Below are 15269 nucleotides of genomic sequence, written 5' to 3' on the forward strand. Positions count from 1 at the left end.
CATCATTAATTTATGTGATTCAATTAAAACAAAATCTAGTGGCAATCCATTACTTCAAAGCAACAAAACATAATAATCTCAAGACTGAACTTAAATAAAGCATTGGCAGACCAGGAAGGCCTGGTCTGTTTAGAGCAAGAGCTGTAACAGGACATTCTGAGTTCAGTAATTAAAAACATACCAAACCAATCACTTTAGGACAGATCAAGTTCCATGTGCAATCAGTCAAATGGATAGTGCATTCACTTATTTGAACATTTGATTGTGCAAATGATATCTGAGAACCACCATTGACTGTTCTGAAGAAGAGTTTAGCGATAGAAGTAATTGCTAGGGGTAACTTTACTGTTCACCCCAGACTTAATGTAACAATTGATTAAAATAAAAAGAGGAGGTCAAAGGCCACTCCTATATAAAGCTATTTTAATGTTAGATTCAAAAGATATTGAAATTGTCTTTAATCTCCTCGCAGAGATCGCTCTATGGGGACTGCAGCTATTATAATGCCAAAAACAGTCTGCCTGGCTCCTACTTAATTAATGCTGTAATGAGAATTCAAAATAAGGGAAGTAAATGAGATTTGGCAGATAGGCACATCACAACAGATGTCAGATAATAGCTTAGCTGACATTAACAGTTTGATAATGCTGACAAATTAAAGTACAGTCAATGAATGTTAATTCACTCTAACATTCTCTCTACATTCGTGGGTTTCTGCACGTTGTTGTTAGACAAAATCTTCAACTTTGGAAATTTTATCTAACAATAATGTTTAATAAACTGATGAAGTATTGTATTTCATTTGGCTTTCTTTTCAAATCAATTAAATTCTACAACAATAATATATCACCAGATTTCTACTGCTCCCCTTTAGGTGGTCAGTTAAGGTGCCAAGTAGCTGACCACCTACCTGTTCATGCTGAACTGGACTGAGGAACGTTAATGGATGGGTTGCTATTATGGAAACCACAATCCACCTTGAGTTTGTCCCTTCAGGACTGAGCGAAGGAAAAAGTAGAACACTGCATTCCACTTTCTGCTCTTTGCTGCCTGATCCAGTAAAAAGTAACATTAGAAACATACGTAATATAGCTGAATGATTTTTCCTTTTCATTTTCTAACTGATTGAGAAACAAAGCATGGAGCTCCACTATATTTTTAGAAATAGGTATTATTTTGAAGTGGGAATGCAACTGTAGTTCTTAAAGAGTTAAATTTCATGACTGATTGGCTTAATATGGCAGATTTCTATTTTTTATTTGTTCTCCTTCCCAATACACAAATACACTTGTGTGAACCTAAAAAGTGAATCAATCCACTGGATTCAGTCATGATGTGCATGATAAGCAAGGTGACCCGGTTCTCATATCAGAGGGTTGTGGGTTCATGTCCCACTCCCGGAAACCAAGAACTGTGATTGTACTCGAACGAGTTGCAATCTGTGACTGTTGATAACTCGAAAGAGTTTCCTCTTTAGGTGTCAGCTGTGGCTCAGTCCATAGCACCCTCGCCTTTGAATCAGAGGGTTGTGGGTTCATGTCCCACTCCCGGAAAACCAAGAACTGTGATTGTACTCAAAGAATTGCAATCTGTGACTGTTGATAACTCGAAAGAGTATAAGAGCAGAGAAATCTGGAAACACTCAGCAGGTCAGGCAGCATTTGTGGAAAGAGAAAGAGTTAACATTTCAGGTCGATGACCTTTCAGCAGAACTCAATTCTTACAATAGGCCATCAAACTGAAATGTTGCCCTGGATTTTTACTGATTTGGGCTGTCTCGGGAGTCCTTTAAAGATGGCAGGTGGGTCCTGATTCTGAGAATCCTGACCCCATTCCTGGGCTGTGCGATTTTGGGAATGCCTTTAAAGGGTGTGGGTTGCTTCCTGTCATAAGCCGGCATCCGGCACTCCCGACTTGGCCGGCTCCATTGCAGAAATAGGCACCTCCGCAATTTTCATGGGGTTGGGCCAGGGTTTTAGAGTTCAGATGGTTCGCAGCCCCTTAGAGTCTCCGTGAACCCTAGTGAGCATGAGACGACCTTTTAAAAGGCAAGTTCAAAAAGGCCCCCTCACGCCCCTAATGCCAAGTTACGTCCCACCCCCACCCCTCAGGCCCCTCATGGCAAGCTCTGCCATTCCACCCACCCGCTATATTCCCTCAGGCTCCTTATGCCAAGCTATTCCCTTCCACACCCCTCAATGACCACCCACCAAGCCCCCTATACCATGCTCTTCCCTTCCACCCCACTCATGTCTGCTCATGTCCCCATGCCAAGTTTTGCCCCTCCACCCACCCCTCAGGCCCCTCATGCCCCCTATGCCAAGCTCAGGCACTTTCATGCCCATTTACCCACTGTGGCCTCATTATGTATGCTTGGTTGAGAGCCCAGACAGCTATTAGCATAACAGAACACCTGTACCCGAGAGGAGACATTGTTTGATTGACAGCTCAGGCCCTCTGATCTCTACAGTCAATTTCACAATGTTTGTTGACCTACGTGGTTTTCAAGTGTTTGTGATTTGTGTTTTTTGAAATTTCAAAGGGCCTGGATGATTGACACTTCTATTAGCTTGTCCAGGCTTTTTTTCCGAGCATAGGAGAAAGCGATCAAAGGATTACATTTTTTCAAAGCTATTTTTTTTACACATTCCAATTTTCGTTGTGGTGTTCATTGGTTTTAGAAAGTGTACAGTGGGTCAATGGGCATGAAAGTGTCAGAGCTTGGCATAGGGGGCATGAGGGAGTGGGTGGAAGGGCAGAGCTTGGCATAGGGGCATGAGAGGCCTGAGGGAATGGGTGCAAGAGCAGAGCCTGGCATAGGGGGCATATGGGGTGTGTGAAAGGGCAGAGCCTGACATAAGGGCATGAGGGGCCTGAAAGGATGGGTGGAAGGACAGAGCCTGGCATAGGGGGCATGAGGGGATATGGGGGTGGGTGGAAGGGAGGAGCTTGGCACAGCAGGTATGAGGGGCCTGACGGGGCATAGATGGGCATGAGGTGTTTGCAGGGTGAACGGGGTGTGAGGGGTGAGGGCCGGAGTGCATTTGTGTGTTTTTTAACAGGGATGCTGCCAGACCTGCTGAGTGTTTTTGGCATTCTCTGTTTTTATTTCAGGTTTCCAGCATCTGTAGTACTTTGCTTCTGACCCTGTTCTCACTTGTTGGTGACACATTTTCACTTTCAGAAGACTTTAATGGATAGTGATCAAGACTTATTTTTACTCTTTTTTTTCTATTGCAGGGATGTTATAGCCTACTCCCAGTTAAGGGCTGAGAGCAACTGAACACAGGCCTAACAAGGAATCCAGAAAGTGGTTGTTTTGCGTGGGTTAGCACCAAACCACATGATGTATTTATTCAAAGTTGTCAGCGTAGTCCAACATTCTCTCCCCTACAGAGATTAAGATCTTATTGTGTGGAAAATTGTACATCTTCCTATACTATGGCAGTGTGCTGAGACTATGAACTTACAATGCCGGTACACAATTTCATTGGACATTATATTGAAAATAACAAATCTAGTTATTTTGATTCACAATCCTTTGAAGTAGCCTCTAAACAATTCAACTTTTTTTCATAAAGAAAACATACATTGTTTGACATTACCTCAGCCCATTAGGCTCTGAATTAATCACTTCTTCACTCTTCCAATGAAAAAGCTTTACTGATTACACAAAAATAGGTTTCAAAGTTGTCCATAAAGCTTTGAATTGCAGATACAAAATTCATGCCTAAAACTGAAACCTGGTTATTAAAGAGTAGTAATGGACTGTTAAAAAAATACATCCTTGACATGTTTAAACTGCAGGTACCTTAACAAGTGAAACGTTTTACATTATTACTACATTTATCCATGATTAAATTAGTAACTTTCATTACTAACCATGAATTGAACCCAATCGGCCTCGTTCTATCATATTCTGGCAGGTCTGGAACACTTTTACATGCTTCAATATTCAGGTATTTGAATATATGGATTTTCCCCTTTATACAAATCTAAAAGAAAAGTACAAGTGTTTGATTTTTATCATTGCATTAAAATAAAATACTGAAGTCAGATAACAAATGTGGGCACAATACAGGTTCAAGTAAATGTAGCATCTCTCACCAGGAATAAACCACAAAGTTATTAAGAATGGTCTTAATATTGCCATGAATGAGGGAAAATTGAATACTCAAGACAGTAATATAAAAAGGAAAAAACTGCAAATGTTGGAATTCAAATAAGAACAGAAAATGGTGGAAGTAATACACAGCAAGTCAGTCAGAACTGTAGAGAAAAGGCAGAATATGATGGTTTCAGTGTGTTCTCTTGACTGAAAACCAAGGGACAAAACAGGCATTTTCATATACTGAAAAGAGAGACAAAGGGACGGGGAAGGAAAAAGGAATGAGAAATAGACAAACAATCAGCGAGAAGGGAAGTAATGACCTGCAAACTGCTAAATACAAAACAGATGATATGAATGATTATGAGTGCGGGAAGCCAATTATCGTAGTTTTCAGTCTGAATTCATATATCTGTATATGTTGAAATTGCCAAATGTCACAAAATAACAAAAACCTTTCTCACTGAGTTACCGATTTTAAATGGAATATTGCTCAGGATTTGAAAGCCAAATTAGGCAGTGAGGTGATAATTCTGAAATACAAAATCAACAAATAAAAAGAACCAAGTTACCCTTCAGTAGGACTTACCTGCGCCGGTGGAGACTGTAAGGGATTGTTATCCAATATGATTGTTTGGAGATGCCGCAGATTTCGGTAACAAACTGGAATTGTTGTCACTTTATTACAGGAGATGTCTAATCGCACTAGTGGTAAATCTGCAAGCTCTAACAAAGTAGTAAACTATTAATTACTGATTTACATAATAGTTTAAAAGATATGGTGCTCTGTAAATCTAGCCCTCTGCAGAGCAACCTTACAGCATGATTTTGAAAATTATTCTGAAACTGGAATTCAAAACAATCATTGACTGTACTAAAGAAACTTAGATTGTTATGTATCCAATTCATCTTTGAGTAGCATTGGTCACCAGAAATATTTAGAAATAGGCATCATTCAATCCATATTCTATAAACCTGTCTCCTACTGATTTCAAAGGAGGATGGAAAGCTAAAACTGCTCCAGGTAGGAGGCACAAAATAAATTAACTAAATTAAAACCATTTTTTGTAAAAAGAAAATTTCTATTGTCCTGTTACTAACACTGCTTAATTTTAACTGCTGGATAATTCAAATGTTTTAGCACAAATTGTGAATTGACTTCACCAGTTCTGAAACACGTTTGCTCTGACTCATGGTCTTTCCAATTGGACCAGCACAACATAATTTAAAACACTGCCTATAAAAACACTCAATGCATTTCACGTGTTTGTTGTGTACACTGAACCTGACAAGCATGCCATCTATGATATGCAGTACAGGAACACTTATTATTCCTTGTTGAATTTTACATTTATGTTTTTCATTGATAGTTGTTATTTTGCTGATATTCTTCGTTACCTATCGTAATACACGAAACTTTGCATCAATCACATTCCACCAAAAAGGCACTCTACATTACAGCTACAACTTTTTAAAAATTCTTTGATGGGATGTGGGCTTTGCTGGCAAAGACAGCATTTGATGCCCATCCCTAAATGCCCTTGAACTGAGTGGCTTACAAGGCCATTTCAGAGGGCAGTTAAAGGTCAACTATATTGCTGCGGATCTGGAGTCACACATCGGCCACACCGGGTAAGGATGGCAGATTTCCTTCCCTAAAGGACATCAGTGAACCAGATGGATTTTTACGACAACTAATGATAGTTTCATGGCACTTCATTTCTGAGACTAGCTTTCAACTCCAGTTTTTTTTATTCATTGAGTTTAAATTCCACCACTTGCCATGGTCTGAACTCTACACTGAAGGGAGACATACTGTTGCTTCCCAAGAAGTTACATAAACTGAGCAAAATAAGTTCAGATTTTCTAATTAAGATTTAGATAAACTTACCAGATTATGTACAGCGTAAGTATGTGGCAATATTTTATTTGGAGAATTAGCTCATGAAGTTGGCAAATAATTTACTTGACTTTTAGAGTCATCAGATTTTAGCTTTAAGTGTTTTTTTTTTGCAGTTATCCACTCCTCTTGGCCAATAACAAATATTTATAGATAATTAAAATCGTTCACATACTTTATCTGGTGGACAGTTTGACATAGATGTGGAGAAAACTACCATGTTGCCTATTTGGATTTAGCCTACATAAAAGTCATGGGGGAAGGTAGCTGCCATGGTGGGATCTGAACACATGCCCCCCAGAGCAAAAGCCAGGGCCTCTGGATTACTAATCCAGTGACATTATCACTAAGCCACGTCTCCCCTGATAACCATTTCCCTACCCACCTATAAAATATGAATGTGACACACAAAATGTTCAGCAATTCAGGGAAAAATATTTATTTTCAATTACTAGAGCCACATCTTTCTCATCCCACCCCAATATATGATCCGATACATTTCATCACACTTCTTGAATATTCATCACACTTCTTGAATATTGCTGACAATCAGTTTGTTCTCCTACAATACTTGTGGACCATTTTTTGCAGCTAAGAACCACCATTCTCAGCTACAAAATTCCCCAGCCAATGCACAACCCCACCTCCATTCCTAATGGATGACAAACAATTGTATCTGAGGCTGATGCAATACAACCAAGTTACCAGACTACAACCTCTAGAACAAAAACAGAATTACCTGGAAAAACTCAGCAGGTCTGGCAGCATCGGTGGAGAAGAAAAGAGTCGACGTTTCGAGTCCTCACGACCCTTCAACAGTTGAAGGGTCGTGAGGACTCGAAACGTCGACTCTTTTCTTCTCCACCGATGCTGCCAGACCTGCTGAGTTTTTCCAGGTAATTCTGTTTTTGTTTTGGATTTCCAGCATCCGCAGTAGTTTTTTGTTTTTACAACTTCTAGAAGCCATTACAAAGCTCCAGGCCTCAGATTTCCTCATTGTCCCATCAGTCACCTTTGGCCCACATGTTATTGCTACCTTCCAGGCTCAACTGAGTTGGCTGTCTCCTGCTTCCAAGTCTGCTGGACAATTTTTTTCACATCTGGTATTCCAATTAAAATTCAGTTTGGATCCAGATGAAATGAAAGTTTATTTCTTTGAAAGGGTAGGACTGAACATAGCTTGGATATTCCCATAAGTGTCCTAAATTGGCCTGAATCCACAACACAGCTTGGCCTTAGACTGGTCATGAAGAAGGCTGGCAAATACAAAAAAGGAAAGCAGGACACTGGTGCTTTCGGATGGTGGAACATTCTTTAGAGATTGAGCAGAGTGAACAGCACTTTATTCTGCATCTTTTCCCTGATAAACTTCACCTGTGTTTGATGCAGACAGCCATAACAACAGAAAAAAAAATCAATTTCCCATCACTAACCTAAGTTACTTTGACAAGTGGAAAATACTTCTTTCAAAAAACACAAATCCCTTTCACATCAGAAGGTAGCATATGGAAATAGTTTACAAGAATATGGAAAATATCAAATTACAAACTACAGTATTTGAATTCAACTATGTGCTTTGCATATTTTATTGATTTTTAAAAAAATATACAAGATTATCCTTGTTTGTTGCATCAGCTTTTACGCACGCTTTTTTAGTTTGGTCCTGGCACTTATTCTTTCCGCGAGAAGTATTACTATTAACAGACATGCATTATTTCATGCACCAATATAGAAACCTGTTTTCATAATTCACAAACCACTCCTCTTAATCAAGTGCTAGAAATGTTTTATAAGCTGGAATGTAGTTTATTTCTTAACTGCTCTTAAATAGTTGAAATTAAATCTCAAGGTGCAAATAGCACCAGACAATAATTTGCCTGCTCTGAACTCTACACTGCAGGGTGACATACTATTGCCATAAAAGTCAATTTGAATATGACAATGTTATCACTCAGCTTCCCCAAGAAGTCACGTAAACTGAGCAAAATAATTTCAGATTTTCTAATTAAGATTTAGACAAACTTTCCAGGCTATGGACAGCTAAGTATGTGGCAATATTTCACTCAGACAACTAGCTCATGAAGTTGGCAAATAATTTACTAGACTTATAGAGTATTCAGATTTTAGCTCTTTTTTCTGCAGTAATCCAGTCCTCCTGGCCAATAACAAATAGTATTAGATATTTAAAATCCTTCACATACTTTATCTGGTGGACAGTTTGGCATAGCTGTGGAGAAATATTTAGATATTCACTTGCATTGTCATAACTTCCAGGGCTACGGGCCAAGCGCTGGAAAATGGGATTAGTGTAGTCAGATCTTTGTTGACCGGCACAGACATGATGGGCCGAATGGCCGCATTCTGTGCTGTAGACATCTATGAGTCGATAAGACTAGCATGTTGTCTATTTGGATTTAGCCTACATAAAAGTCAGGCAGGAAGGTAGCTGTAGAAAACCTAACTCCTAATTCCAAATTACAAGAAGATCTTCAAGATGATTGCGAAATAAGTATCATCCAATTTTATCATCTGTCAACTAAATTCTGATAGAAGTTAATTTAGTCAATGGTTACTGTACAATGGGAACCATTCTAATATTTCTGCACCAAGAAGTCTTGTTTTTAGAAGGGAAATGTAAAGGTCTAACTTGCTGGCCTCTAGAATAACCTTGGTCAGGTTTGCTATTCATGAAACAGCTTTGGTTGTTAACCAGGCTACTAGCTTCTGGTTTCTTATTCAGCACTCTGAAGGAACTGGATAAATTCTTCTGTTACAATCGCTTGAAGTCTTTTGAACAAGTAACTAAATTAATAGTAGTTAACAACCTTTACTGTCAAGGCCCAAACAGATCATTTTATTCAGCTCATCACATCTTTAGCACTCGTTTTTTTTGAAGGTGTCTAATTTTTAGGGTGATAAGTCATTTACAGCACAGGAGGAGGCCATTTGGCCTACCAAGTCTATGCCTACTCTCTGCGGAGCAATCCAGCTGATCCCACTCCTCCAAATCTAAAAAGGGAGACCTGAAGTTGTATGTGCACAAATCATCGTTGGTGGCAGGACAGGTTGAGAGAGCGTTAATAAGGCATATGGGATCCTCAGCTTTATAAATAGAGGCATAAAACAGTTATGGGAAAAAGCTGAGTGTAGCATCAAACTGGACAAAAGTTGGCACTGATAAGCATAATTCTATACTGATGCACCAAGTTCAAACATTATCAAGCGCACCAAGTTGCCAAATGTATATATGTAGTTCAGTAAGTTTTTCTCCTCTTTTCCTTTTCTTTCAATTTATTCTTTCCTAATGATTGTTTACTTCTTATTGGTTCCACGGGCAGTATTTGCCCTACAGTTGCTTGCCAAAATGGCCATTTCTTTTGTGTGCACCTGCATAATGACAGCTAGTAAGCTGTTCAACTTTAAAAGACAGCTCAGTTCTATATTTGCTCATGTCCACATATGTGCGCATCCAGTAGTTAGGTCCAATTGTAGCCTTCCTACTGATGCCCTAGTGAGATCAGTTAGCTCAGGACAGACCAGGAAATGAACATGAGACCTGCCTTAACTGTACGGTCCTGTTGCTTATTGAACTGAACTTCAATAGTGTATCAGCTAGTTAACTCAGGGATTTTAACCACTTCAGTAATAGGATTTTGAATTTCTTACAGTCTGTGAGACTGAAGTCATTCTCCTTCTCATTGTACCTAAGGACCTTGACTATTTCATTAGCTACATATATAGGAATACATCGGATATGCATGACAGAAACAGTCATCCATCCCAACCAGTCCATGCAGGAGTTTATGCTCCACTCAAGCTTCTTCCCAACTTTTTGCATCTAGATCTACCATCATAACGATCTATTCCCTACTCCCTCATATGCTAAACAAAATAAAAACAGAATTACCTGGAAAAACTCAGCAAGTCTGGCAGCATCGGCGGAGAAGAAATCAGTCAACGTTTCGAGCCCTCATGGCCCTTCAGCAGAACTGAAGCATAGTTTCAACAAGGGAGAAATATAAATTGGTTTAAGGTGGGTGGGGGGGAAGAGACACATTGAGGGTGTGGTGTGAGCAGATAATCAAAAGATGTCAGAGACAAAAGGGTCAAAGAGGTGTTGAAGGTGGTGGTCTTTGTCTGAGAAAAGTGCTAATTAAGAATGCAAGACAGGATATTCAAAGTACAGCTCTAGTGGGGGTGGGGTGGAAAGACTAAAGGTTTTAGTTTTAGATTTAAAAATAATGGAAATAGGTGGGGAAAGAAGAATCTATATAAATTATTGAAAAAAAAGGCGGGTGGGGGGGGGAAAAGAAACGGGGTGGGGATGGGGGGAGGGGGAGTTTAAGATCTAAAGTTGTTGAATTCAATATTCAGCCCAGAAGGCTGTAAAGTGCCTAGTCGGAAGATGAGGTGCTGTTCCTCCAGTTTGCGTTGGGCTTCACTGGAACAATGCAGCAAGCCAAGGACAGACATGTGGGCAAGAGAACAGGGTGGAGTGTTGAAATGGCAAGCGACAGGGAGGTTTGGGTCTTTCTTGCGGACAGACCGCAGGTGTTCCGCAAAACGGTCGCCCAGTTTGCGTTTGGTCTCTCCAATGTAGAGGAGACCGCATTGGGAGCAACAAATGCAGTAGACTAAGTTAGGGGAAATGCAAGTGAAATGTTGCTTCACTTGAAAGGAGTGTTTGGGCCCTTGGACGGTGAGGAGAGAGGAAGTGAAGGGGCAGGTGTTGCATCTTCTGCGTGGGCATGGGGAGGTGCCATAAGTGGGGTTGAGGAGTAGGGGGTGATGGAGGAGTGGACCAGGGTGTCCCGGAGGGAACGATCCCTACGGAATGCCGTCAAGGGGGGTGAAGGGAAGATGTGTTTGGTGGTGGCATCATGCTGGAGTTGGCGGAAATGGCGGAGGATGATCCTTTGAATGCGGAGGCTGGTGGGGTGATAAGTGAGGACAAGGGGGACCCTATCATGTTTCTGGGAAGGAGGAGAAGGCGTGAGGGAGGATGCGCGGGATATGGGCCGGACACGGTTGAGGGCCCTGTCAACGACCGTGGATGGAAAACCTCGGTTAAGGAAGAAGGAGGACATGTCCGAGGAGCTGTTTTTGAAGGTAGCGTCATCAGAACAGATGCGACGGAGGCGAAGGAACTGAGAGAATGGGATGGAGTCCTTACAGGAAGCGGGGTGTGAGGAGCTGTAGTCGAGGTAGCTGTGGGAGTCGGTAGGCTTGTAATGGATATTGGTGGACAGTCTATCATCAGAAATTGAGACAGAGAGGTCAAGGAAGGGAAGAGAAGTGTCAGAGATGGACCATGTGAAGATGATGGAGGGGTGGAGATTGGAAGCAAAATTAATAAATTTTTCCAGGTCGCGACGAGAGCATGAAGCAGCACCGAAGTAATCAACGATGTACCCCACAAACAGAACTGTCCTGGCAGACCGATCGTGTCAGCCTGTTCCTGCCCCACGGAACTCATTTCTCGTTATCTTGACTCCCTTCTCTCTCCCCTTGTCCAGTCCCTTCCCACCTACATCCGTGATTCCTCTGACACCTTACGTCACATCAACAATTTCCAGTTCCCTGGCCCCAACCGCTTCCTCTTCACCATGGATGTCCAATCCCTCTACACCTCCATCCCCCACCAGGATGGTCTGAGGGCCCTTAGCTTCTTCCTTGAACAGAGGCCCCAACAATCCCCATCCACCACTACTCTCCTCCGTCTGGCTGAACTTGTTCTCACACTGAACAATTTCTCCTTTAACTCCTCTCACTTCCTCCAAATAAAAGGTGTGGCTATGGGTACCCGCATGGGCCCCAGCTATGCCTGTCTCTTTATGGGGTATGTGGAACATTCCTTGTTCCAGTCCTACTCCGGCCCCCTCCCACAACTCTTTCTCCGGTACATCGATGATTACTTCGGTGCTGCTTCATGCTCTCGTCGCGACCTGGAAAAATTTATTAATTTTGCTTCCAATCTCCACCCCTCCATCATCTTCACATGGTCCATCTCTGACACTTCTCTTCCCTTCCTTGACCTCTCTGTCTCAATTTCTGATGATAGACTGTCCACCAATATCCATTACAAGCCTACCGACTCCCACAGCTACCTCGACTACAGCTCCTCACACCCCGCTTCCTGTAAGGACTCCATCCCATTCTCTCAGTTCCTTCGCCTCCGTCGCATCTGTTCTGATGACGCTACCTTCAAAAACAGCTCCTCGGACATGTCCTCCTTCTTCCTTAACCGAGGTTTTCCATCCACGGTCGTTGACAGGGCCCTCAACCGTGTCCGGCCCATATCCCGCGCATCCTCCCTCACGCCTTCTCCTCCTTCCCAGAAACATGATAGGGTCCCCCTTGTCCTCACTTATCACCCCACCAGCCTCCGCATTCAAAGGATCATCCTCCGCCATTTCCGCCAACTCCAGCATGATGCCACCACCAAACACATCTTCCCTTCACCCCCCTTGACGGCATTCCGTAGGGATCGTTCCCTCCGGGACACCCTGGTCCACTCCTCCATCACCCCCTACTCCTCAACCCCCACTTATGGCACCTCCCCATGCCCACGCAGAAGATGCAACACCTGCCCCTTCACTTCCTCTCTCCTCACCGTCCAAGGGCCCAAACACTCCTTTCAAGTGAAGCAGCATTTCACTTGCATTTCCCCTAACTTAGTCTACTGCATTTGTTGCTCCCAATGCGGTCTCCTCTACATTGGAGAGACCAAACGCAAACTGGGCGACCGTTTTGCGGAACACCTGCGGTCTGTCCGCAAGAAAGACCCAAACCTCCCTGTCGCTTGCCATTTTAACACTCCACCCTGTTCTCTTGCCCACATGACTGTCCTTGGCTTGCTGCATTGTTCCAGTGAAGCCCAACGCAAACTGGAGGAACAGCACCTCATCTTCCGACTAGGCACTTTACAGCCTTCTGGGCTGAATATTGAATTCAACAACTTTAGATCTTAAACTCCCCCTCCCCCCATCCCCACCCCGTTTCTTTTCCCCCCCCCCACCCGCCTTTTTTTTCAATAATTTATATAGATTCTTCTTTCCCCACCTATTTCCATTATTTTTAAATCTAAAACTAAAACCTTTAGTCTTTCCACCCCACCCCCACTAGAGCTGTACTTTGAATATCCTGTCTTGCATTCTTAATTAGCACTTTTCTCAAAGATCACCACCTTCAACACCTCTTTGACCCTTTTGTTTCTGACATCTTTTGATTATCTGCTCACACCACACCCTCAATGTGTCTCTTCCCCCCCACCCACCTTAAACCAATTTATATTTCTCCCTTGTTGAAACTATGCTTCAGTTCTGCTGAAGGGCCATGAGGGCTTGAAACGTTGACTGATTTCTTCTCCGCCGATGCTGCCAGACTTGCTGAGTTTTTCCAGGTAATTCTGTTTTTATTTTGTTTTGGATTTCCAGCATCCGCAGTAGCTTTTAGCTTTTTGTTTTTATCCTCATATGCTTGTCTAGTTTCCCTTTAAACGTATCTACACTATTCACTTCAACCGCACGCTGTGGTAGCGAGTTCCATATTCTCACCTCTTGTTAGGTGAAGAAGTTACCTTTGAATTCCCTATTGGATTTCTAGGTGGCTACCTTATATTGATGTCCATAGTTATGCTTTTCCCCATAAAAGAAGAAATATTCTCTCTGCATCTACTCTATTAAAGCCTAGTGTTCACAAAAAAAAACATGAATTCAAAGACACAATTCCTTTGTTGTTTACACACTGGAGGTTCTTTCACAGTTCATAGAATGGTTACAGCATAGGAGGCCATTCAGTCTATCATGTCTATGCTGGCTCTCTGCAGCAGCAACTTGGCTAGACCCCTGCCCTTTCCCCCCAGCCCTGCATATTTTTTTTTCTGCAGCTGCTTATCCCACAAGCTTTTCAAAGCCCCATTTGTATCTTCTTCCACCACACTCTCAGTCAGTGCCTAACCACTCACTGCTTAAAAATGTTTTTCTGTTTTTCCTCATGCCTCCTGTTGTCTGTAATGAGGCTTGGTTACATTTACACCCACAGCACAAATTGCTCATTCCTGCCAGGGTGGTGGGGGGGCTGGGAGGGGAGACGGGGTTCAGATTAATTAAACACTGGGTTTGGCACAACTTTGTTGTGGCTGGCCAGTGATTATCTGGTGCTGACTAGCTTTCTGTACCACCTTGTGATGAAGTTTCTGTTCACGATGGCAAGCTTTAGAATCAGTACCCAAACATTAAGCTTAGTGAGTTTAAATAGCAACTGCCACCAATGTAGGAAGATACATTCATCTCATGGAAAGAAAACATCTGCTAAAAAGGTTTGCCCAATATTACAGGACTGCAGTCATTTAACATCTTAAGCTTTTCCTCCTAGTGTGATCTTACACATGTTAACAGGTGTACACACACAATAACTAGTCAATCTACTTACAAAGAATACAAGGGAAGTTCATCATCTTTCCTCTTCCTTCTTCATACCAACCAAAGCCCTTCTCCCTGACCTACCGCTCCACCCCACAAGCACGCTCTCCCTTCCTTTCCTGAAATTAATGATCAAGCTGGGATATGGTTTCTTAGACACAGGTAGTCCTCTTGTACCTAGCCCAAACTACTATTTTTCAAGCATGAACCTGCTAGGAGAGTGTTGAACTTCCTATTCAAGTGTGTAAGCAATTTTAAAAATTCATTCACAGGATGTGGGCAACACTGGCAAGGCCAGCATTCATGTCCATCCCAAATTCCCCTCGAGAGGGTGATGATGAGCCATCTTCTTGAATCACTGCCATTCATATGGCTTTTTTTTTTATTCATTCAGGGGATATGGGCTTCGCTGGCTGGGCCAGCATTTACTGCCCATCCCTAGTTGCCCTTGAGAAGTTGGTGTTGTGCTGCCTTCTTGAACCGCTGCAGTCCATATAGTGTAGGTGCACCCACAATGCTGTTAGGAAGGGAGCTCCAGGATTTTGACCCAGTGACAGTGAAGGAGCGGTGAACTATTTCCAAGTCAGGATGGTGAGTGACTTGGAGGGGAACTTCCAGGTGATGTGTTCCCATGTGTCTGCTGCCCTTCTAGATGGTAGTGGTTGTGGATTTGGAAGGTGCTGTCTAAGGAGCCTTGGTGAATTCCTGTAGTGCATCTTGTAGATGGTACACACGGTTGCTACTATGCATCGGTGGAGGAGGGAATGAATGTTTGTGGATGTGATGCCGATCAAGCGGGCTGTTTTCTCCTGGATGCTGTCATGCTTCTTGAGTGTTG

General features: G+C 42.4%; 1 protein-coding gene across 12 annotated transcripts in view; it reads right to left on the reverse strand.

The window, feature by feature from the left end:
* lrch3 (leucine-rich repeats and calponin homology (CH) domain containing 3) overlaps positions 1–15269 on the reverse strand; it is a 170990-nt gene that overhangs the window by 56613 nt on the left and 99108 nt on the right. For all 12 annotated transcript variants that reach the window (XM_078564007.1, XM_078564003.1, XM_078564012.1 and 9 more), the window contains exons 5-6: positions 4698–4834; positions 3883–3995 (exon numbers count right to left, since the gene is read on the reverse strand). In XM_078564007.1, coding sequence (XP_078420133.1) covers positions 3883–3995; positions 4698–4834 — 250 coding nt within the window. The remainder of the gene's footprint in view (positions 1–3882; positions 3996–4697; positions 4835–15269) is intronic.

Source organism: Cetorhinus maximus, chromosome 19 (genome assembly GCF_964194155.1).
Source record: "Cetorhinus maximus chromosome 19, sCetMax3.hap1.1, whole genome shotgun sequence".
Lineage (NCBI taxonomy): Eukaryota > Metazoa > Chordata > Chondrichthyes > Lamniformes > Cetorhinidae > Cetorhinus > Cetorhinus maximus.